This window comes from Hakea prostrata, chromosome 4 (assembly GCF_041222555.1).
Source record: "Hakea prostrata isolate BN-2017 chromosome 4, UWA_Hpros_2, whole genome shotgun sequence".
NCBI classification, from domain to species: Eukaryota; Viridiplantae; Streptophyta; class Magnoliopsida; order Proteales; family Proteaceae; genus Hakea; species Hakea prostrata.
The window spans coordinates 12,337,241-12,362,745 of NC_142603.1; the positions used below are offsets into that span (position 1 = coordinate 12,337,241).

General features: G+C 39.1%; 1 protein-coding gene and 1 long non-coding RNA gene across 4 annotated transcripts in view; one reads left to right on the top strand and one right to left on the bottom strand.

Moving 5' to 3' along the window:
* LOC149017943 (uncharacterized) overlaps nucleotides 1-13,529 on the bottom strand; it is a 63,314-nt gene extending 49,785 nt beyond the window's left edge. The window contains exons 1-4 of one of the 3 annotated variants that reach the window (XR_016172875.1): nucleotides 12,849-13,529; nucleotides 12,486-12,681; nucleotides 12,255-12,379; nucleotides 12,019-12,129 (exon numbers count right to left, since the gene is read on the bottom strand). This is a non-coding gene — a long non-coding RNA (uncharacterized LOC149017943). The remainder of the gene's footprint in view (nucleotides 1-12,018; nucleotides 12,130-12,254; nucleotides 12,380-12,485; nucleotides 12,682-12,848) is intronic. The other 2 variants (XR_016172874.1, XR_016172873.1) reach the window with 2 other exon arrangements.
* Nucleotides 13,530-17,711: 4,182 nt separating this feature from the next.
* LOC149017944 (peptidyl-prolyl cis-trans isomerase CYP40-like) lies at nucleotides 17,712-23,997 on the top strand. The gene is made up of 9 exons (XM_089152262.1): nucleotides 17,712-18,048; nucleotides 18,402-18,902; nucleotides 19,065-19,152; nucleotides 19,254-19,306; nucleotides 20,420-20,524; nucleotides 22,182-22,257; nucleotides 22,934-22,971; nucleotides 23,056-23,123; nucleotides 23,630-23,997. The coding sequence occupies exons 1-8, from the start codon at nucleotides 17,878-17,880 to the stop codon at nucleotides 23,107-23,109; spliced, it is 1,086 nt and encodes a 361-aa protein (XP_089008388.1). The 5' UTR covers nucleotides 17,712-17,877; the 3' UTR covers nucleotides 23,110-23,123; nucleotides 23,630-23,997.
* Nucleotides 23,998-25,505: the final 1,508 nt, after the last annotated feature.

Sequence of the window (25,505 nt, forward strand, 5' to 3'; positions counted from 1 at the left end):
TTGCTTATTTATTTTTTCATAATTTCTTATAACTTCTTCGATAATTTCCGCCTTCCCAGGAATGCTGTGTTGAGCTTCTATCAACACATGGAAGCATTGAGCCGGGTTGGCCGCAATAGCTCCTTGCTGCAGACTTGTGAAGAGATTTTGGCCACAGCCAATTCTGAGATAGACCGGCTGACTGCAGCTGCCGAGGAGCTGCAGAGAAAGCATGAGGAAGAAGTGATCTCCCTCAAGGAGGCCCTTGATGCTTCGAAGGCTCGTGTCGCTGTTGCCGAGCACGAGGCCAGGAAGCAAAAAAAAGCTGCCACGTTGTTTGGTGATGGGCTTGAATTTCAATGTAGGGAGAACGAAGAATATCTGAAGTGGGCGGTCCCTAGCAAGCTCGAGCATATCAAGCCAGAGCTTCGGAAGGAGTGTGTTGGGAAATACCTAAACAACGTACCTTTCTCCAAGCTGCTAGGTGCCTACAACATTCAAGCTTATCGCTTGAGGCAGAATAACGTTTGGGAGCGAATTCTTGCATCAATCCCTTCCTTCGATACTGCTCCCTTTCGTGAGGTGTGCCATAAAGAGGTCTTCGGGAAGTTAGGCATGGATCTTCCAGACTGGGCTCGGGAAGAAAATGATCCTTTTCCAGCTGACCCACAATATGAGGCATATCTGGCTGACGAGCCGGCACTTCCAGAGGAGAAGTCACAAGCCAAGTCACAAGCTGCTACTAAAGAGGACTCTGACAATGTTATTCTTGAGGAAGGCTCTTCTCGGGATCCTGAGAAAAGTCCTCTCGACCAGGGTCCCTCGGGCAACAATGAAGAAGAGGCTAAGGGAGTTATATTTTTTTTTTTTTGGGAAAGATTGACCTCCTTGCTAATGAATAGACACTTCTTTTTCATATTGGCCTTCCCTGTCTCCTGCTGAAATCTTGTCTTGAATATCAAAATATAAATGATAAAACTTATCACTTAACTTCACATTTTTCGACGAATAATAATCTTGTAGAAATATTATGAAGATGCGTTTTGGAAAGATGCATTAATCTTCCCCACTACTTCATTTACTGCAAAGTCCACACGTTTCCCTTCTCGTATCTGCGAAGTCCAAACGTTTCCTTGCTCTGGTATACCATTCACTGTTTCCAATTAATCGAAAATACATTTATTATTACAATGGCGGTGCGACGATTGGAGGTATCCCTGCATCGGGTGCTCGCCTCCACATGTTTCCATGTGGCATCCCTCCTACCGTTGATCTTACTTTCTGCGGATTTCGAAGCGTCATTTCGATCTGGGCCATTGGTTGTCCTTAGCTCTCAACCGTCGTCTTAATACCTGAGGCTATTTAAAGCCTTCGTGGGTACTCTCCATCTATCCTGCTATCTGCAAGTTAGATTTGCTAAAGCGACATTCTGTCCTCCTGTTTGCTTCCGTATTCCTCGTACTCCAACAATAACTCTATCAACCTTTGAAAAAATGAGTTTTTTGATTACTCATCTCTTTCCCATTTTCCCCCTGAGTAAACTGCACAGTAGTAGTACTTGGGGTTTAGTTAATCGATTTTTCATAAGTGATAGAGAACTAGGGTTTTCCCTCTTTTCTTTCGTCGTTGGTTTATATAGTGGCTCCCAGGATTAACCCGAACTTTATTAGAGGAAAGTCTAGCAAGAAAATCGTTCCGTCGGCGGTGGTTGGGGTCAGTGAGGTGGTTTCAGCTAGTGAATCCTTCAAGCGTAAGGCGGTTGCTGTTGGTGAATCTTCAAGTCAAATTCCCACAGTTTCTATTGATGTCGTCCCTGCGCCTCTTTTGCCCGAATTGATCGCTCGTCTTTCCCAAGAAGATCTTGATCACTCCGTTGTTGATGGCGCTACTGACGCCCCTGCTGCAGAGACCGTTGGTGCACCCCCGATGGAGACTCTTCGGGCATCTGAGGCAACTATATTGGCATCTGATGAAGGTGTGGTCCCAGCAGGTGCTACTTCTATTTCCAATTCTAGTGCTTGTTTGGCATCCTCCTCCTCTCCTTTGGAGTTGGAGGATTTAGTCACTAGGAAGCGCCGTCGGGTGACAAGTGATGCAGCTCATCCTTCTCTTGATGTAGTTCATCCTTCTCATCCTTCGCCCGAATTAGTGTCAAACGAGTTTGACAAAGCGTTGGAATGGTGCACTGCTGCTCGAATGACTTCTGAGAACGCAGTTCTTTCCAAACTTCCAGATGAAGTCTTTATGAAGTCACTGGTGATGTAAGTCTTTCTTCATTATCTTTCGATTCTGAATATTACTCTTCTGCTCCTTTTTAACTCAGAAGTTGTTTGCAGGAGTCTTACTGGTAACTTCCACAACCAAGTGGAAGCAGCCTCTAGGCTCAATAGGTTGAGCAATGAAGTTTCCAGGCTTCGGGACATCTCTGAAGCTAAAGATGTTGAGATTGCTCGCCTTAGGAAACTAGCTTGGGAGGTTGCAGGAGAAAAGAATTCAGTGATCGATCATCTCCAGTTGGACTTGGATGATGCCAAGGAGAAGATTCGGCAACTGGAACGAGCAGTTGGAAAGTCAGGAGCCAAAGGATCTGGAACGTTACCCCAAAGGCAAACTGTCGTTCCTTTGCCCGAATCCCTTCCAACTGATGTTTGCAGAGCCTGCGTCTTCAAGTATTTACACGGTAAGCCTTTTGTTGATATGCTGAATGCTTATAACTTGCAGGCGTACCGGGATGGTGAGAACGAAGTATGAGAATCAATATTAAGGAAGGATCCTCATTTTGATACGACTCCCTACAGTGCTGTTTGCCATCCTGAAGTATTTACCAAACTGGGCCTTCCTCCTGACTGGATGAAAAATAAAATTGATCCTCCGCCTTCTGATCTAGATATTATGCATTATCTGGAAGACTCTCCTATTTACTCTCCCTTGGAAGGATTCAATTATGACGAGCTCGCCTTGAATGCAAGTTTGGTCGAAGACCATACTTCTCCTGGACAAGCTGGACAAAGAGTATGAAATTGCGGAGGATTTTATACATACTGAAATGTTTTTTGTAATCCTCATTTCTCCTCTTCTTTTCCTTGAATCCATACCAATGGTTGACTCATGTGTTTGTTCTAGCAAAGTTGTGCCGATCTTGTATGACTTCTTTATGATCATTGATGATGACTTTCTTTTTTGACCGAAGATTGTATCCAGCTCTTGTAATCTTATGTTTTAATACTGGCCTCTTTCGATCTTTTGAAGAAATAAGAAATTAACTTAATCTTAAACTTTGCTAGCCACTTGAATCGTTGTTGCATTAGGTCTTTGTTGTTTGAAACAATGCCTTTACTTAAAGATTTCCGGAGAAATACAATAAGTCTGAGAAGGAACTCACTCGGGTTTTAAACCGATGCCTTTACTTAAAGATTTCCGGAGAAATACAATAAGTCTGAGAAGGAACTCACTCGGATTTTAAACCGATGCCTTTACTTAAGGATTTCCGGAGAAATACAATAAGTCTGAGAAGGAACTCACTCGGGTTTTAAACCGATGCCTTTACTTAAGTATAATTCAAAAATTCAATAAGTCTTGAAGAACTTACTCGGGTTTCAAACCGTCGCCTTGCAAAAGGAACTCACTCGGATTTTCATCCGATGCCTCGACTTAAGAAATTCCGAAAAAATTCCATAAGTATTGAAGGACCCACACGGATTTTCATCCGATGCCTTATAGTTGGATCTTGTTCTTGAATGTGGTGTATGATGCCCTCCAATCAAAAGATAATTTGTTGAAAGCCAAAAATTGCATTGATTGAGTTGAAAATGTTTACATCGCGAACAAAATTGAAATCATCATCAAAGATAAAACTTTTTGAGATGCCTGGCATTCCACGAACGATCCAACTCTTTCTGGGTGTTGATGTTCTTCAGCCTGTAAGCTCCTAAACCAACTGGTTTTACAACTATATAAGGTCCTTCCCAGGAAGAGTCAAATTTTCTTTGGTGACGTGGGCCGGAAGCTAAGGTGTTTCTCAACACCAAATCTCCGACTAAATACCGACGATTCTTCACTCGAGTATTATAATGAGATGCTATCCTTCTTTGATAATGTTGAGTTCGTGCTATTGCCTTTGCCCGAACTTCGTCCAACGGATCAAGACTATCAAGCGATCCTTGCTCATTTGCTTTTTCCTCGAACTCTGATCCCGTAATGTCCCCGCCATTATCTCCACTGGTGCCAATGCTTCGGATCCATATGCCAACCTGAATGGAGTTTCTCCTATGGGTGTTCGAACCGTAGTTCTATAGGCCCAAAGTACGTTATGAAGTTCTTCGACCCAAGAAGCCTTATCAGCTTCGAGTCTTCTCTTTATTCCTTCCAGTAGTGTTCGGTTAGTAACCTCTACTTATCCATTGCTCTGGGGGTATGCCACTGAAGGAGATACGATGCTCGATCATATATGTTCCGCAAAATTGCTCAAATTGCAGGACACGATCGAACCGAGTACCATGATCGATGACGATAATCTTTGGAATCCCAAAGCGATATATGATTGACTCAAGCACGAATTTCTCCACTTTTTTCTCGGTAATTGTTGCTAGTGCACTGGCTTCAACCCATTTCGTGAAGTAATCAATTGCTACTATCAGATATTCCCGTCCGCCTGACCCTTGGTGAATTTGCCCATTATATCAATTCCCCACATCGCAAAGGGAATGGGATCTAGAATTAAAGTCATGGTTTCCGCCGGGCGCTTCGATACTGTAGCATGAATTTGACAGTTGCCACATCGACGAACATATTCCATAGCAACCTTTTGGACCTTAGGCCAATACAACCCAAGTCTTAGAATTTTGTGGGCCAGGGCTCGTCCACCCATGTGAGCCCCACAAATTCCTTCATGAACCTCAACCAAAGCTGACTTTGCTCCTTCGGGGCCTATACACCTCATAAGGGGTCCCGAATAAGATCTTTTGTATAGTCTCACATTCTGGATGACAAATCTCACCGATCGTATCTTGATCAACCTTGCCTCTTTCGGATCCTCAGGTAATTTGTCATCTCTTAGATATTCAATTATTGGATCCATCCAGCAACGCTCTGCTTCAATATAAGAAATTTCTTTCTCATGATAACTTGGAAAAGTTATCTCTTTAATATAGACCGAAGGATCTAGATTCTTTTCTTTGGCATTGGCTAGTCGGGATAGCTCATTTGCCACTGAGTTTTCATTCCTCGAAATCTGAGATATCTTCAAATTCCGAAATTGGTTTTGAAATGCCTGCACTATCTTTTGATATTTCTGCAAGCGTGGTTCTTTAATACCGTACTCCCCCTGGACTTGGTTGACTATAAGTTAAGAGTCACTATAAATAGTAACATCTGCGATAGATAATGCTTTTGACAACCGAAGTCCAGCTATCAGAGCTTCATATTCTGCTTCGTTATTACTTGCTTCAAATGCAAATCTCAAAGCATATTGAATAATAAATCCTGCTGGACTTTTCAATAGAATTCCAGCTCCTGCTCCATCTTTATTACTCGAACCATCCACATATACCTCCCAAATGGTTGGTATAATGGGATCCTCGACGGTGGATCCCACCGGTGCAATAGTTTCAACTACAAAATCGGCTAGCGCCTGAGCCATGATTGCGGTTCTGGGCTTAAAGCTCACTTGGAACTCGCTGAGTTCAACCGACCAGGACACCATCCTTCCAGATAAATCAGGTTTATTAAGAACTTTACTGAGAGGAAAAGTTGTAAATACCTCAATTGGATGAACCTGAAAGTATAGCCTTAGCTTCCTGACGGCCATCATGAGAGTCAGAGCCTGCTTCTCAATCTGGGAATATCGTGTCTCCGCATCTAGCAATACGTGGCTCACATAGTAAATCAGCCACTGTTTTTTATCTTTCTCACGAATTAGTACTGCACTGACCGCTGAAAGGGACATCGTTAGATATAGCTGTAATATTTCCCCCTTCTCTGGTCGGGACAAGATTGGCGGTTGTCCGAGTGCTTCTTTTAACTCCTCGAAAGCTTTCTGGTCATTCTTCGGTCCATTTTGCCTCCTTGTTACCCCTCAACTCTTTGAGTGCCTTGAAGAATGGCAAACACTTTTCTCCAGACTTGGAGATGAATCGATTCAAAGCGGCAACTCTCCCTGTTAAACACTGCACATCGTGAACAGTTTTTGGAGCTTCCATATCAATCAGAGCTGTATTTTGGCAGGATTAGCCTCAATACCTCTCTGTGACATCATGAAGCCCAAAAATTTTCCCGAGGAAACTCCAAAGGCGCACTTTTCTGGATTCAACCTCATTTGATATTTTCGCAGTATTGAGAATACATCATCACAAATCTGCAATATGATTTGCTTTTGTAAAGCTCTTTACTAGCATGTCGTCAACATAAGCTTCAACATTCTTTCCTATCAGATCTTTAAAAATCTTGTTGACGGCCCTCTGATATGTTGCTCCTGCGTTCTTCAGGTCAAATGGCATGACTTTATAGTAGTAGCTTTCACGATCACTCATGAAAGCCGTAAACTTCTCATCTTCCTTATTCATAAGGATCTGATTATACCCTGAGTAGGCATCCATGAAACTTAGAGTTTCATATCCCGCAGTCGCATACATCAAGAGGTCAATCCGAGGTAACGGATAGCAATATTTAGGGCAAGCTTTCTTGAGATCTATGTAATCTGTACACATTCTCCACTTCCCTTTCGCCTTTTTTACCATTACCACATTAGCTAACCAAGTTGGGCATTCAATTGGTTCTATGAAACCAGAATTCTTCAATTTTTCAACCTCGCCCCGAACAGCTTCATATTTTTCAATGAAGAATTTTTTCCTTTTTTGTATCACTGGTTTCACCTTCGGATCTATCCAGAGTTTGTGCTCTGCGACAACCCGATCGATTCATGGCATGTCTTCAGCAGACCATGCAAATACGTCTTTATTTTGTTGAAGAAATAACTTCAACTCATCTTTAAATTCCTCCAGCTGATCAGACCCGATATAAGTAATCTTTTTCTCATCCTCGGTACACAGCTGGATTTGCTCCAGCTTCTCCACTGGTTCGGGCCTTTGCATCTCTGCTTCTTCCTGATCGTCTCAAACTTCTATAGGTAGGGCAGTCACCTTCCTCGGGCCCTCCTTGTCTTTTAAATAAGCAACGTAACATTGCCGAGAGATCCTCTGGTCAGAGGAGACTTGACCAATTCCCATATCAGTCGAGAATTTTATCTTCAGGTGTTTTGTCGAAACAATAGCACCTATCTTGGATAAAGATGGTCGCCCGAGGATAACATTGTAAGCTGGCTGTTACCAAACCACCAAAAAATTGATTCGGACGGTTGTTTCCTTAAGAAAACTTCCAATAGATAAGTCCAACTGGACAGATCCTTCCGCCACCTCCGACGACCCTGCAAAACCATATAGATGTGTGGATGAAGGCTCCATCAAGTCCTCATCCACCTTAAGTTTTTGGTACACTTCATAAGAAATCAGGTCAGCTGCAGACCCTGTATCAACCAAAACTCTATGCACTTCCCAACTTGCAATCTCTACCTTGATGACTATGGCATCATCATGAGGTAAACAAACGCCTCTTTCATCCTCCTCGCCAAAGGTGATAGAATCATCACCATTCAGCTTCTTTCGCTTCTGCGTCTCTCCGGTTTCAACAAATTTGGATTTTGTCTTCAAATTGCGGAGTGCTTCGGGCTCTGGTCCTCCGAAAATGGTAAGGATAGGTGACCGAGTAGCTTCAGTCACCTCCTTGCCCTTCTTGGACTTCGGAGCCTCCCTTGATCGTTCTAAACTAACCGAACGATCCCTTTTAGGAGCAGCCGCGCGTGGCTCACGTGGCTCCTCCCTCCTTCTGCTAACAAAATTGGACAAGTGTCCATAAGATATTAATCTCTCAATATCTGCTTTCAGATGACGACAGTCATTTGTATAATGACCATAGTCCTTGTGGAATCGGCAATACTTTTCTCGATCCTGCTGCTCTCCAGGCTTCAAAAGAATTTTAGGCGGCCACTTCAAAATATTTTTTTCTTTTGATGATATTTAGAATATCAGCCCGAGGAACATTCAATGGAGTATATTCACTTTTACCGGGAGACCTCTGGCGCCAAGCCTGAGATTTTCCAACCCGATCACGGACATTTTTCTTTGGCTTCTGCTTCTACTCAGGAGCCTTCTATTCCTTACTGGAGACTTTATTATCTCCTTGGCGCGCATCTAGAATCTCCATGACTTCGGCTCCGTTTCGGCATCTCCGTACCAACTCAAAGATAAGTTGCGGGCATATCCCGTAGTAATAACTCCAGGAGTTTCCGATTAGTGAGTCCCGTGAATAGAGCAGTTTTGGCTACTTGCTCATCCAAATTTTCTATCTCCATCGTTACTTTGTTGAATCTTTTCAGAAACTCTCTGATCGATTCGCTTTTTCCTTGTCTGACAGTAAACAAGGTTTCTTCCGTTTTCTTGACTCGTATCCCACTCGGAATCGCCCTATGAATTTGCGCACCAATTCATCAAAGTTTACGATCCTTCCGAGGGGAGGTTCGAAAAACCACTTTTGCGCTGCTCCAGTTAAAGATGAACCAAAAACCCGCATAAAATTTCATCGAATTACCCGAAATCGCCATGGTCTCGTTGGTAATAGCCAATGTGAGCTGTTGGATCTCCGGAGCCATCGAATGTAGAAAAGGTAGGCAAACGGAAGTTATGGGGAAACCGATATCCCGCAATTGGCTCGGCAAAGGGGTCTTCCGAATGATCGAGTAAATATCCTCGCTTATCCTTCCCTTAGCCCATTGCCCTAATTTCTCATTGATGTTGGCCAATTCCTGACCAATCTGGGTCGGATGATTTTCAGCGATATGATCACGACCTCGATTAACAAGATCATCACGTGCTATTCGATCATCACGAACAGCCCGTCCTTCCCGAACATTCCACTCGTCGCGAATCGCTCGATCATCACGAACGGTTCTTCGACGATTGGTGAGTGAGTTCTTACCCCCGTATCCAACCTTGTATTTGAATCGGTTGTACTCTCTTGCGGTCCGTCGAACCGATCGTCTCGCCTAGGTTGATCATCAATCCTCCTAGGTCCTCGGTCTCCTTCACGAAAATTCTGACCGATATTCCGGTCTTCAGCCAATCTTTGATCACATGGCAACGCACGTCTCCCTAAATCGCGTTGATCAGGTTCTTGTGGTAAAACCACTCATCTGGTGAGCAAGCGGAGTGTTTGGCTCACCTCCAAGAGTTGAATCTTTACCTGATTCAATTGATCTTGGAATGTATCAGGGGGATTACGTCCTCCCTGACCACCATCTACCTCGATAGGATTTTGGCTTCCCTGGGAATATCCCGGATTATACGCTCCAGGGGATCTGAACACCGGAATCGCGCTGTGCAGCGGCTGCTGCTGATCTAGTCACCATGGCTTTTCAAGTCTCTTCCCACAGACGGCACCAAATGATGCGTCCAAAATCTGCCCAGCCCTTAGATCTCCTCTCGATGACCTGCAAAACGAAAGCGTCAGATGTGGCCCGACCGCGGGGGTCGGGAGTCCACCTCCGAAGGCTAAGTCAGTTGATGAACTTAATCACAAATGGCTCTGCTAGAAGCACAGAGCTAAGGAATAAAGAACTGGGAAATGTGACCTAGATCGTAAGCCGCTGATAGTTTACGTCTATCAATATGTATCTGAATCTGAGTCTCAGATTGTGTGTTTTTTTATCTCTCCCACCTCGTATGGCAGTGAGGTTTATATAGAGTGTACCTTCGAATCTCCTTCGTTGGATGCACTTGAGCCTTCTTCGGGTAGTTGTTGGATCTTAACAGTTAGATCCGTTGAGCAATAGATTTCTACTAGTTTGGACTAGTAGAGGACTCCTGAGATAACCTTTAGGTTATGTGATGATTATCCCTTCGATAATGATTAGCCGCAGCCGTCAATTCGAGTCTGCCATCATTAGGGCGTGCTTGTAGCTGAATAAGTTTTCTTCCTCAGCAAGCCATCTTCTGGATCCGGTTCGTTCGGGAGCGAGTCGGTTCCCTCTGACTTGACCGGGGTCGAGAGTCAAACCAAGTATGAACCCGGTTCGATCATAATTTCTCCATATCAATTATCAATTCCCATTCTCTATTATGCCTATTTAAAAGAAATGAATACAAGAATTCTTTTTTTTCTTTTTCTTTTTTTTAAATTCTTAATGACTATAGTATAAAAAATATGAAATGTTACCTCGTGGTGGATGTCAGAAGTTCAGACAAGGAGTGCTAATAGCTTCCCATAATATTCGATTATCATGTGTTGTCCCCTCCCAACCAACCCAAAGAAAAGTGAAACACACATCAAAGAACAAACAGCACATACATTTTGTAGAGACAATGTCCAAGTTATATAAGTTAAACAGTCCTCCGAAATATGGCTTGCTTGGGCAAACTATCATTTTGGGCAATGAAGGACAGGATCAAAAAGGATGATGCTAGACAATGCCATGGAGTTGAAATGAAGGCAGACCAAAATCCTAGTGGCATTGAAGTCAACTTTCCATGTAATGGTGAAGATGTGGAGAATCATGGAAAAAATGTAGATTGGGGAGTAAGTGATCAACATATCTCTAAGGATGAGGCTGAACAAAGTCTTTATGATGTCCATGTGGTTTATGACAGTTCTAAGTTGTGTAAGGAGGAAGCTAGAGAAGTACATCAAGTATGTTTGGTAAATACAGATTCAAACATGTCTAAGTATACATGTTATTACATGTGACGTCTCTAGTCCAGTACCAAAGTGCATTTTTAGATTGTAATACAACACTAGTCTCCTCTCTGACTTCATTCGTTTCAAGTATTCAATAGGTTTTGCCACTTGCATTGAACTTGAACAGATAATAAGAATAGAGAGTGATCACCAAGATCAAATAAGTTCAACTGAACTTGAACCAAATTTCAGAGATTGTATGTGAATGCAGACGAAACCAAATAAGAATTGAAAACTGATCATACAAACCCTAAGACATCAAATTCATTAGAACCAAGCCTATCTTGATCACATGAATGTATACAAATTCCAATGAAACCCAAAAGAGACCCAAATTTAATCGAAGTTGAATTGATCTGAATTTAGTTTGAAATTATAGAATTGTTCCATTTTTGTTTATATGAGGTGGATGAAAACAGTAAGGTTAATCAAAGATGATGACCTGAACCCCCTTCTAAGAATACTGGAAGACAAGAAACATAACATGCAATGTTTTCTGAATTCTATAGCCAAGGAGAAAACAGAACAGAGAGAGAGAGAGAGAGAAAAGAAAGAGAAGAAGAACAAGAACAAGAACAAGAACAAGAGGTTTACAGATTAATGAACGAAAAACTCAATCTTCAGGTGAACTCTGTTGAGAGTCAACATATATATTAGAGGTTCAGCTGAAGAACCAATCTGGCATATCAAGCCGGTTCCTCCCAAAGAAAGAAAAAAAAAGGAAAGAGATCACCAACTTATTCATATTGAATTTTCTAGCCAATTTCTAGCTGGGTCAATCCTGGCCTTCTTGTTTTTGGAAAAATATAGTTCACACAATCTTGGTCTTCTTATATGAACATAGCTTCTGAACTAAAATAGCATGAATAGAGTTCTCGGTTCTCACTAGTCTTAAATTTTTATACTGGATTATTAGAAACGTTTGAAAAAGCTCAAAAATAGTCACAGAGAAATCTTGGTGCAAACTGAAACCGATGGATCAATTGATTACAGACTGTTTTTTGAAATTGAATCACAAGAAGTTGTACTACAAATCGCTAGACAAACAGTAGCTGAATAACATGGAATCGGAGAAACTCAAAATTGAAGCTCCACAACTGTGACCAAACTGCATTTGAAAGAAAACTGATTGACTATATAAACCCAGGACAGAAGATTCACCAATAATCTCTTGTTTCTTCCTTCTGATTTTCATCCTCAACAACTATCCATCAGAAATATGATAATAACAAACATTTAAAATGACAAAAACAATACCTTAAGAAGCCTGGAGATTAGCAGGGGTGAATTCTCAGTAAAATAAAACCACTTGTCTGAAATGGAAAAATCCTGAATCGAAATCTCCAATCTGACAGAGAAAAACAACCACTGCATCAAAAGGCAAAAAAAGGACAACCCAGTAGTTAATTATAGAAACTGGGTTGGAAGTACTTTTTCCTGATAAATTGCTTTGGTATTTAGAAAGAAAACCAAGAATGAACAAATGCAATTACCAAAAGCAAAAGGACTCTCTCGTTGCCAGCCGAACGGAAAAAACTTCTCAAGAATAATCTCATTCTTCCCATTTCTTCAATTTCTTCCTTCATTGTTAAAATCTAACCTTGACCCTATACGTTTACTGAAAAAATGGAGGGAAGAACAGAAAGAATCTTACAGAATTAGAAACACAATCCGATAGGAAAACTAAAAAATGGATGGTTAGATTGGAGAGAGACAACAAATACCAAGAGATATGGTGATCAAGATACACTAACAACAAGGCTGGAGTCTCACAGTAGTGTCCCTTGACAATGATTTCTAATGAATGAGACCATAAGATTATGATGATATTCAAACTAGCAATGAGAACTTGCGCAGCTTGATGATACATATATCTGAGAACTCTAGAAGCCCTACATCATCCGTAGACGTCGAAGCAAGCTGGTCACGGTGAGCAGCAAGATGAACCAAAAGGTGGAAGCCATTAATGATGACTGAAATCAAAATCTCTTGCTAAAGGCTTTGAAAAGAAAATTAGAGCAAATGATTAAGGATCTGAGAAACGGAAAAGAAAACAGAAAAGAAACGAAAAATAGATGGGAACAAACCTAAAAATGCAGAGCTTATAATTCCTCTTGAAAATGAAGAATCTTTTGTAGAGTTGGAAAAGTCCACCAAGAGTGTTCGTTCTTAGGACTTAGAATGAGAACAAAAGAAGGATCTGTTGCAGAGTCGAGAAGTCCACTGTCGTTCTTAAGAGTGACTGAGTAAGAAAAGAAGGGAAAACGTTAGGTTTAAGAGTGAGAAAAGAGGGGAAAAGTGGTTTTGATAAAAGAATGTGTATAACCCCAACTCTATTGCAGGTACGCTTAGAAAGCTATTTCACCGTAATCATGGTTGTAAAACCTTAAGAAGAACAAGAAAGAACTCAGTTTTCCCTGTGATAATGACTTCCATTAACCATCTTCCTCGTCCATTCTGCTACTCGAATATGTCTTCCCTTCTCTCCCCTGTGTGTCTTATCTTTTTCTCTGAGTAAATTATCTCTGGGGGATTCCCGTACGGTGAAACAATAAAGTCATGGAACTGTTCGAGGAGCTGTGAGCTTAATAGCCGTTGAATAATGTCAGGTTTCTGCAGGGTTGTCATTATTATTAGTACCTTCAGTTACGGTGACTTATCCCAATCTCCTCTATGTTGAACTACCAAATTTCAAATTTATCACTCAACTTGCCGTTGATTCTGTTTCTTTACACGAAGTACGGTCTCCTTCCTCGTTCGCGAACTCAGAAGTGACAGAGAGAGCTGGAAAACTCCAAAACTTGAAGTTCACTTTTGGTTCAAAGTTCAAACTATCGTCGCTTTTATATGCTTTCCTTTGCCTTGCAGGTACTAGCCCTCCAGTAAGCTGTAGTGTCGTCTTCTTTATCGCATTTGTCCGACCTATCAGGCTACAAGCAGTGGCTAAGCCACGTCATGGGTTTTGGATTATTATTTTTTATTTCGTTCTTCTTTCTTTCTCTTATCATTTCGATTTTATTACTGATAATTTAATTATTAGAATTCAGCCATTGTTTATCAATCTGATTATAATCATTGATTTTTTTTAATTCAGTTATTAATATCATTAGATCTAATCATAATTATTGAAATTTTTTTTAACTTAATTTATACAAATTGATTGTTTTTTCATATTTAGTTAATAGACTTTAAATTTTTTTTTTTTTCCTTACAATTTCAACCACAATTTATTTTCCATTTTTTTCTTTCATGATTTTTTAAATTTTTTCTCCCAGAATTTTAGCCAGCTTTATTCAATATACTTTTTATAATTTACTTATAATTGTATTATCTATATTTTAATCGACTTATTAATTTATCTAAATTTTTAATGTAGACTTCACGTCTGAATATAATAAGATAATTCAAAAGTGGGACGCACAGTGGGTCTCGCATTGGCCCACATAATACGTATGGTGAAAAAACATTAATGCTTATCCGACGAGAGGTGATCTAGACTCACTATTTCCCCCCTCCCCCAATATTCAATCATGGCTCCACCCCTACATATAAGTTATTTGTTGCTGAAAGAAAGATTGTTCGAGTGACAAAGCAAATGGGAAGACAGGTGAGCATGAGAAATTCTCGCAAACAATCACGATTCTTCAACAAGGTCTCGATCAAGTTCAAGAGAAAACTATAAGGGGTATTCAAATACAATGGGATGGAATGAAAGGGGATCATCGAATTTCTCTACACACTGCCTTGCTTCCAAGACTTTATATGGATTGGTTATTGGAGAACACTTTGAGCATATCTCATAAATCTACAGAAGACTAGTGGGAGCTATGGGTTCCTCTAGGAGCAATTGACATCTCCATGATCGGTAGAGCTGGCTTTCGAGCCATATTTGCCTCTGAAAATAACATAAATGAGGTTCTATCAATGTCAACATGGCAGGTGGACAGATTACTACTACACTTGGCTATGAATCCAATTATTGAGAATAAAAACAAGGGGTCGCTTCCTCTAATTGTGGTTTGGGTGCAAATGAGGGTAATTTGTTTTGATTGTTTTGATTATGGGCTGATACTGAAGACAGCCAATGAACTAGGGAAGGTAGTGGAGGTCCAGATGACGTCAAAGCAATGAAGCTTCCGAAGGGGTTAGCACGAATTAAGGTGATACCTTTTTTTTTTTTTTTTTTTTGGTAAACAATTATGGTGATACATAATCTTAATTATTCGGTTAGACAGTATGCTCAATTAAAAAGTTGCGAGGAAGAATGGGTGCATGTTCAATTCAAATATGAAATGTACTTCATTTGTGACAACTGTGGGAAGATAAACATTCTTCCATTCGGGTGTTCTATTGATGAAAATGAAGGCAAAAATCAATCCTGTCAGGAGAAGATGTATCAAAATCTTAAACAATTCTAAGGTATTCTCTCAAATTACTTCAACTTCATGAATCAACATTTAGAGGCCTTGATCTTGAACTTTTGATGGTTTGAAGTTTTTCAAGGACTTTATGAAGTAGTGTTATAAAAAGATCCTAGAAAAGCCACAAAGATGAGAGAATCATTCAAGAAAGTAGCTATGAAAATATAATTTACTTCAAAATATACTTAGAAAGACATTGAAGGAAGAGATAATATACATAATACTATATTCATTAAAAATGTTAAAACCCAAATAATTAGAAGGGGCAGTTAGATACTACAACACATAACCCTATCAAGAAAACCTCCCTTATATTTCACGTTAGAGATCTTAATTACCATGTTCCATTTGGTTGATCAAACAGATAACTTCTCGCCAAATAAGTTGGTTAAAAATATTGTCGAAGAGAACTTGAGATTTCGTAGGAGATAGCCAATATATGATTTATTTTACTTAGTTACCATTTTTATCTCCTTTACATCTTATCCAACACAAACACAAAGAAAACAACATAATGATGTAAGAGAGCTTCTAGAGTTAATGTATAACCTTTTAGAAGTTAAGATATGCATCATCTGAGCTAAAATGTCCTTTCATTTGGCTTCCGCTAGCTAAGACATCATATCTTCAATTGCAGCAGTGGCTTAATAATTCAGATGCATCAACAGATTCAACACTGTGGAGCAACTCGAATAGAAAGAGAATGTCAATTTTTAAACGAAAATATTGCTATAAAGTAAATCAAGTTGCAAGAAACCATTAAGTTTTTTGTTCTCCGCCTCTTGCCTCTTGCTTTTTGTAGCCTCTTACCTCTTGCTTTTTGTTCGGGCAATCAGATATATAGTTTTTCTGGCCATTCTCTCTCCCTGGTTGCAGTACTTCTTTTTCCTTTTCTTTAGTTTTTTAAATAACAAAAAATTTATTTGGTTGCAGCGATTGTTGGTGAACATTGTCGAAAAATTCCAAATCTGGATACAAGTCTTTCTGCGGGAAGCTTGAACGCCTTTACGGCAGAGCTGGATGGCAAGTTTGACCCTCCTCCGCACTTTTGATGTTACCACTGCAACAACCGAGCGATTTTTGTGTCCGCCCTTGAGGCGTGTTGTCTGTCCGCCCTTGAGGCGTGTTATGTGTCCGCCTTTGAAGCGTGTATTTTGTTCCCCTATGTGGGTGCCGGTGCTTATTTGGTGCTGTATTTGTTGCAGCGTTATTTCTAAGGGTATGTTGAGCTTGACCCATCCCTTACTCATGATGACCCTGTCTATCGCATGTATGACAGTTTGGTCACTTTCCGCTCTTTGGTTCGGTGTGAACTTTGTGTTTTCATGCAACTGTGTGTCTGTACTTTTCTTTCTTTAATGAATGAAGTACTGCTTACCAAAAAAAAAAAAAAAAAAAAAACAAGAAACCATTAAGTTATAATTGCATGAATATCTCCAACCATGACAAGCCCTGAGATTCTTTGAGATTCTTAGGTAACTGGAGCTTGAAGTTGTCAATCATTCATTTTAGTAGGCAATTTTGCTTCAGGTAGATGCAAGACAAGCCATTATAGAAGATTAGAATACAACCTCTCCACTACTTTGTAGTCACAAACACATACATTACAAATATAAAAGAACATCAATACTTCATTGGATAACTTAAAAAAAAATGTAATTCAATTTTCATAAAGATAAAAGGAAAATAAAGGGTAATAAGCAGAAGGAAAATAGTAATAATACTGGGAAAATAACTTGAGAGACCATCAACTATTTAGTAGAAGTGAAGTACAAGCCTGATAGGGTAAACTTTTAAAATAACCAGATCTCGGCGATATTTCGCCATTTCGCCCAGTTCGCAGCCCAACAAAACGGGCGAAACAAACGAAAGTTCGTTCCTTGCTATTTTATACTATATAGTCTTTATACCAAAAAAGAAAAAAAAAATTGTATGTAGTCTTTAACCTAAAGAAAATACTATGTAATGTGGACCATGTCACTATCAACACGGTACCAAATAATTGGTACATGTCTCGCATGCCGATACCATACCGTATGTAATAGATACGTTTTGGTGTAGAATCAGAATTCATTACTAAATTTTGAGCCCAATTGAAACCCATGGGCCAAATTCATTTTTGAGTCATTTTTCAACCTGGGTTAACCCAGCCAAGGGCCCAATTACTGGGCTTGAAACCAAACGCCTCAAAAGTTTAGGGCCCACCCCGATGACTGGGTCACCATTGAATGACGTGTCAATCTCCTATTCGCTCTATAGGAATCAATTAGGCGCCATTTAGTGGCGCACTCACTAGCGCGAACAGTGGGTGCATAGTACAACCATTAAATGCGGACCCAACAACTGAAGCGTGCATTACCCCATGGGCTACTGCTAGTGCACAGTAACCCAAGTGTATTTTAGCCAGATGGCTTGGTATAAATAAAGTAGTTGTTGGTTGATTTGAATATTGCAGTGCAGTGCTTTCAGTAAAATAATAATAAATTAAAAAAATAAAAAAAACGGGAGGAGGAGAAGAAGAATTTTGCAGCGCTGGCTGGTGACTGGTGTATTTCTAGTTTTCTACAGGTTGGGTAATTCCAAGGCTTCAAGCGTTTCAACTTCCTTTTTCAAAAAGAAAAGCGGGATTTAGGGTTTACCCCATTTATAGGCTAGCTACCAAAAACAATAGAAACAGAAGAAACAAGAAGGAGAAATGGTGAATCCTCGCTGCTTTTTGGACATTAGCACTGGAGGAGAGCTTGAAGGAAGGATTGTGGTGGAACTTTACAGCGATGTGGTACCCAAAACCGCCGAGAATTTCAGGGCACTCTGCACTGGAGAAAAAGGCATTGGTCCTGAAACCGGTGCTCCTCTTCATTACAAGGTCTTCCCCCGCTCCTTTATTCTTCTGTGTTGTTGTTACGATTTGGTCAATGGCTCCCCTCTTAACCCTCTTATCTCACTTACCCAGAAAACCCAAAATGGAGTTAACGCATGTTTACAATATTGATTTGATGGATTGTTTTGGGCTTCTCTCATTAGATAATTATTTATTACAAGAATAGTTTATTCACAACACAATGAAAAAAATTCTGGCTTCCCCTTCATTAGGACTTTGTAGTTTGGTAGTCAAGAACTCTGCTTTTTGTTTTTATCATCTTTCTTTTGTTTGTTTGGGAATTATTTTACTTGGGCTTTGTCTTATTGGGTTTATTAAATTTTCAATAAGTGTTTCAGGGCATCCGTTTTCACCGCATTATTAAAGGGTTTATGATACAAGGTGGAGATATATCTGCAGAGGATGGCACTGGTGGGGAATCCATATATGGTTTGAAGTTTGAAGATGAGAATTTTGAACTGAAGCACGAGAGAAAGGGAATGCTATCTATGGCTAATTCTGGTCCAAACACCAATGGGTCTCAGTTCTTTATAACTACCACTCGTACTTCCCATCTTGATGGGAAGCATGTTGTATTTGGAAAGGTAATTAAGGGCATGGGAGTGGTTCGTTCAATGGAGCATGTTACTACTGGTGATGGTGATGTTCCCACTGTTGATGTTGTTGTTACGAATTGTGGGGAAATTCCTGAAGGGGAAGATGATGGGATTTGCAATTTTTTTAAAGATGGCGATTCTTATCCTGACTGGCCGGTTGACCTTGATGAGAAGCATAATGAGATTGCTTGGTGGATAGAAGCTGTTGATGCTGCCAAAAATTTGGGAAATATGCACTACAAGGTATTCTGTGATTTTGCTTACGTTTCATAGATTGTGTGTTGTGGGTAATTTTGACACGAGTCATTCTTACATGCAAATGTTATACACTTTCTATGGTCAATTCATCACATAATAATCACTTTTTTTATGGGTTCACATTCTAACCTTTGCAACTGCGTACAGAAAGGAGACTACAAAATGGCTTGTAGGAAGTATTGGAAGGCTTTGCGCTACTTGGATGTTTGCTGGGAGAAAGAAGATATTGATGAAGGTGAAAAGATTTCTCCATTTGAGTGATGTTTTTTATTTTCTTCTCCATTATGTTACCATTTCCCGGTTTGAGTCTGATTTGTATATTGTAATATTATGTAGAGAAGAGTTCATATTTGAGGAAAACAAAGTCTCAGATATTCACGAATAGTTCTGTAAGTCTCTTTCCCCCCCTGTTCCAGCTGATGAAAAGTTTTGACTAATCCTTGGAAAGTTGTGTTTGTGAAATTAACTTGTTGACTGAAAAACAGTCGAATAAAAAGCATAAATGTTACTTGGTTAATATATAATGTAATGAAATTCTTTTTGTTATCAAACTGTATCAAGAGGACTGCATTGGTTGTTTATAATGTGCAGTCAACTCTTTTTTCATTTTTTATATTGAATTTGGATTATTTTTTATGTCTACGAAGTGTGAATATTTCGAATAGTTTGCAAAATATGGACATAGTAGTTCCAACGCCTCCCCACCCTTGGTTGTATTACACATCCATGTCAACATCCTTGTCTTAGCTACGTTGAGTTTATCTTATGATGTTTATTACCATCCATCTTTCTCATTATGCATCATAACTGGCGGCTGTATAACTGTTCCATAAATTTTATTTTTTATTTTTTATGTCAGTTTTAAAAGAATATGCTCATCTATCAACACCAAGATACACCTCCTAAGTCAGCTATCCTATTTAAACTCTGGGTAATGAGGTTGATCAATTCTTCCAAAATGAGTGTTGCTTGCAAGATTAGCTTTTTTTTTTTTTTTTGGTGGAAGCAAGATTAGCTTTCTATAAAGGGGTATGGTTTGATTTCGAGATTAAAGGGTTCGAGTTGAGGAACAAACAACAATTCTAGAGCTTATTACTCTCTTCAGGGGCTTTTCCCTTTTTTGGAGGTGGGCAGTGAAGAACTTGCTACTGTGAAAATGGATAATGAAGTTATACATATATGTAATTGAAAAGACCTGCCGATTGAATTGGTAATTGAAGGGAAAATACATGCTAAAAGGGTAGCATGTACCAAAGCCTACCATAAAAGTAAATGCCCCAACATTGTGGAGGGAAGCAAGTAAGTGAAGTTTGTAATGTGTAAAATCTCTTGCATTGTACGTCACGTGCCTACTTTTGTCAGCCTATTCTGTTTATCTTTTCCCACTGTGTATTCTGTAATTGGGTTCCTTTACTAGCTGGTAATGGGATTCTAGTCTGATTTTCATTTTAATGGTTGCTTCACTTTGTTCAACTGATTGATATGCAAAATGCTTCCCTTAGGCTTGTAAGTTGAAATTAGGAGATTTAAAAGGAGCATTGTTGGATACAGACTTTGCGATGCGTGATGGGGAGAATAACGTGAAAGCTTTGTTTCGCCAAGGGCAGGTTAGTTTCTTGCTTTTGATTTCGGGGTGCATTTAATTCCTTTATGTTTAATTTATCTTGTAATATGGTTATGGCTGTTTCCATCCTTACAAACCCTGCTTATATATTCTTAACCCCCCCCCACCACCCACCCAAAAGAAAAAAAGGGGGAAGAAGAAGAAAAAGATGCTAATATTTATCTACATGAACTTAGGGATGTAAATCAATCAGATTTGCCTTGGTTAGTGGAATAACCATATCTATTTCTGATTATATTTGGACTTATTTGAATAATATCCTATAGGATTTTGGATGGATTCGAGTGGTAACCAGATAGTAATTATTTTACCACAAATTCTTCTAAATAGGTATGAATGCAAACCATTTGTGTTATTTTTTCCCTATCTGTTCACTGTTTTACTGTTTTGTTAATGAGGGTTGGCGTTGAGACTCGAGAGTTCAGCAATTACCTTTTCTTCTATTCCTCCTAGGCCTTGATTTTCTTGTGTTTTCAAAGTTTTAATTAGATGTGACTTTAATCAGATACTAAACGAGTTGGATTATAGTCAATTTGATAAGGGTATCACCATATCTGTAATCAATTAATTTTAGATGGATTTGAATTCTCCTAAGCAGATATGGACTAAAATAGATTTCAAGTATCCATTTACTTCCCTACTTGGGCTGTAAATTTTTCTTGTTTCTAATTTGGAAAGATTTTGGCAGTGGAGCCGTGATGGAACCTCATGATGATTGTCAGACAAACTTATTTTCTGGAATCTTTTTCCTCGGGGATTATTTAGATAGTTTGAGGCGTTACAGCCAAGACTGTTGTCCTTGTGCATTGTGAGTTTTGGACAATAGATTAATTCAAACCGCTGTAAACCTAATGTTGAAACTGTTTTATCTAAACCTTTCGTCTATGGGATCAGATTTGGTCGTGATGTGACTTAGATCTGCCATACTTAGGAATGATGAAAACTGATCACCACTGATCTAATTAACCATTGTTAATAAAGAAGAAATATGTGGAGAGAATTGGGAAGAAGAGAAAAATCAGAGAAGCTATGAGACCTCATTAGGTTATAGGGAACTCACACAACAGCTTCAACAAGGAAATAAAAAAATAAAATAAAAGAAACAAAATAAAGGCACCAATCCCGTGATTCTGTCCTTTCCCCTTTTAGCCATTGAGGCTAATTCTAACAATTGTTTCTCTTTAGGATGAATATTGCTTGCTCCGTGTATTTTTATTACTTGATTGACTAGGTTTTTGGTGGATGATTTGGAATGTTGACAATACTAATGTGCTTTGCACTTAGTCTATGAAGTCTTAGTTTTAGACTTTTAGCGTTGCTGTTCTATAAAGCTGAGGAAGCATGACATTGTAGTACGTGAAAATTTACTAAAGTTCTAGCTTTTGGTTGCTGTCTTACAAATTTCCCATGGTAGTGATCAGCCATATCCTTTTGTTATAATGAATGGCAGGGACGTACTGTTCTTATGTTGTGTGATGATCTCATCTTAGCTTGATTTCTGTGATGTAGCCGTAGATATGGTAGTTTGCCTAAATGTACCCCTTTCTATGAGCTGAATGTGTTTGTGCAAATATTAGAGGGACTACTTTGATCATTACTGGAGTACATTGTGATGCCTAATGGTTTTATCAACGTTTCAGGCATATATGGCCCTTAATGATGTGGATTCTGCGGTGGAGAGCTTCAAGAAGGCACTAGAGCTAGAGCCTGCTGATGGTTAGTGAATAATTTACTCTGTCAAAGTACCGTGAGTTAGTGAAACAGCATGAACTTGGTGTTTGATGATCTGCCTGTGTGGAATCATGCTTGAGTTATTTGTCATTCAAAAAAAATATCATTATCAGCATATGATAAATGATAACAGTGCAAGGTTTGAAATATCAAAGGTGGGTTGGGGAACATTGATCCTCCAACACCAGCCAATTCTGAAAAAAATATTAGCCAAAAGTCAGGTGGATTTGGGGCATATTGCTTGAATTGGGAATGAATCATGACTTTTCAAGTTCTTGAAACGATTAGTGAGTTATCAACATATTTTGAATAATGTTGAGATAAGCGATTCCTGTGGCTTGTTGTACAAAGTTAATCATACTACAGATGTTGGAATTACTAGGCCATCAGTTGAACAAAGCAGTGGAACACGTGATTTTCAGAAGTCTTGTTAAGACACCCTGTCTGTAATTACGTGCCTAAATTTCTGTATTGTATGTTGGTCTGCATAAGTTTTTTTCGGTTTCTATGTTGGAAAACTCTTGTCAGTTGATACCAACACTTATGTGCTCATTATTTGTCAAATTGGTTGATGAACAATTGAATTTATAGTCTTCCATGCTGAATATTTTTGCATATATTCAGTTCTTATGTCTTTTTGTGGTTTGATGCTGTCTTTCAGGTGTTATAAAAAAGGAGCTCACAGCTGCAAAAAAGAAGGTTGGTAAATTGCACCCATTTTCAAAGTATTTCGGGTTTTGTATGTGACTGACCTTGTTATGAAATTTGGTAAATGAATTTCAGATTGCTGATAGGCGTGATCAGGAAAGAAAGGCTTATTCCAGAATGTTTCAATAGTTCTCATATCTGTGGTATGCTGGTTATTGTTATTAATTGATATTTATTCCTTGTTACTTGCTGAGTTGCTGTGATTCTTGCCTTCACATAAAATGTATCATTTCTTCAGTCACCAATTCAATGGATTAGGCTAGGAAAAGTATTTTTCATGAAACTCAATTATTCCTCTATTAAAATTCAGGTGCAACAGTGAGGTTGCGCCAATGTGACCCAAGTGGTTGTAAACTGGTTAGGCTGTGCACATTATGTATCTCCCCAGACTGCATTATGGCCCAACTCCTGAGCCTGATGTACTTCATACACCTGTTTCTTCTTTTCCAGTTCAGGTTCCGGATGTATTTTCTGGATAATTGTTTCAATCGAGGATACTTTTTCCTTAAAGAAAATGCTCTTGAATGGTCTATGATTTTAGATATGTACTGCGGAGATCTAGGATTGAGACCATATGTTAATTTTTGAATCATAACAGTTGCACAATTTCCTGTTTTAACTTTTTTCCATCATATCTAAATCGTGCCAGGACTTGAGACATGGTGAAGGAAAAGCACTTGATCCCTTGGTCATTGAGTACAGAAATACAGTGCAGTTTACATCAATTTTTGTTCGATGGTTGATGTTCTTAGAGTTTTAGGACTTTACTATTGGCTGAACTGGATTGCTATATGATGAAATCATTTACAATCATTCAAAACAATTTTGAGATGTTTCATAAAGAAATAATGTTATTCAAACAATACTGAGATGTTTTATATACAGGAATAATTTTATTTGCTCACACAAGGATGGTTTCTTTTGAATCAATTACTTTTGTGTTTTTCATATTCGGCGTGCTTTATATTGCTAGGTGAAGATAGGAAGTTTTGACCCGTGCAAGTGCAAGCTGTTTTGCTCTTATTTCCTTAGTAGTTGGGATCCTCTACCTGTCAGGGCAGAGGTCTATGCTTCTCTCACACCTTTCCATCACATATTAGGAGGGTGTTCACTTCTGAATTCTTCTTCTTTAGGGGTGCCTTATAATGCATCATTTTTTTCTTCTTTTATTTTATTTATTTATTTTTTTTTTTTTGGGGGGGGGGGGGGGCGAGTGTTTGCTCGAGGTGGCTTATGACTATTCCTCCGCGAGATGGCTTCAACATATTGAGATGTTTTATATATAGGAACAATCTTATTTGGTCACACAAGGATGGTTTCTTTTGAATCAATTTCTTTTATGTTTTTCATATTCGGAGTGCTTTATATTGTTGGGTGAAGATAGGAAGATTTGACCCGTGTGAGTGCAAACTGTTTTGCTCTTATTTTCTTAGTAGTTGGGATCCACTACATGTCAAGGCAGAGATCTATGCTTCCCTCACACCTCTCCACCGCATATTAGGTGGGTGTTCACTTTTGAATACCTTTTCCTTAGGGGTGTTGCCGGACTTATGTCTTATAGTGCACCAAAATTTTTTTTTAATTTTTTTTTTTGGGGCGGGGTGTGGGAATTGAGGTTTGTTCAGCTTATGCACACCTTGACTACTCCTTTGGGAGATAACTTCAAATATAAGGTAGGTTTTCATCCATGGCTTTGAGAAGATTCAAAACTTTGATCTCTTACATGGAAGCGTTGGTCTTTTGTCAACTAAGCCACCCCCACCCCACCTCCGCTGCCAGAGGTTGCACCAAACTTCTACGCTGAATTGGATTCCATCCTTTTTCATTGTGGCATCTTGTGTGTCATTCTTATCTTTATAATAATGAACGGAAATTCTCTATTGTCAAACCAAGAAAAAAAAAACTATATTGAAATAATCGCATCAAGTTACTTTCTATCTTCTAGTTCGAACCAATAGATATCCTTATGCCATGAGTTTGGATTCTCCACTCATATGGAGAGGGAATTTTGTGTCAAATATTTAAATCCATCCATTCTAAACGAGGAAGCATTATTAGTATAGTTTCACTATGTTTACATCTCATGGATAATATGATATCTACTCCAGTGATATGAATGTTGTTGGATAGATAAGTTTCAATATGTTGTCTTAATTTACTATAAAGAACAATACGTTTGTTTTAACCTTAAAGAAGAGAAATGAAATACAAGAAGGGCATTTGTGTCATTAACATTGTCCCTTGACCCCTTCTATATAAATGCTACACAGTTTCATGCTTCTTCTCAATTAATGCAACACATCCCTTCGCATGTGTTGTATTCTAGTATACTGATCAAAGTTCAGATTCTCCACCCTCATGGAGAGAAAAATTTTCAACCCATATGGTTAGATTCATGATATGCGTCTAATTTTCGCTAAATTTTCTCTCCATGGGGTTTTCATGTAGGTGGAGAATCTAGACTCAGCTAAGAACAGACATTTGAATCTTATTTCTATAAGAAGACATAGGATTTTTTTGTTCTA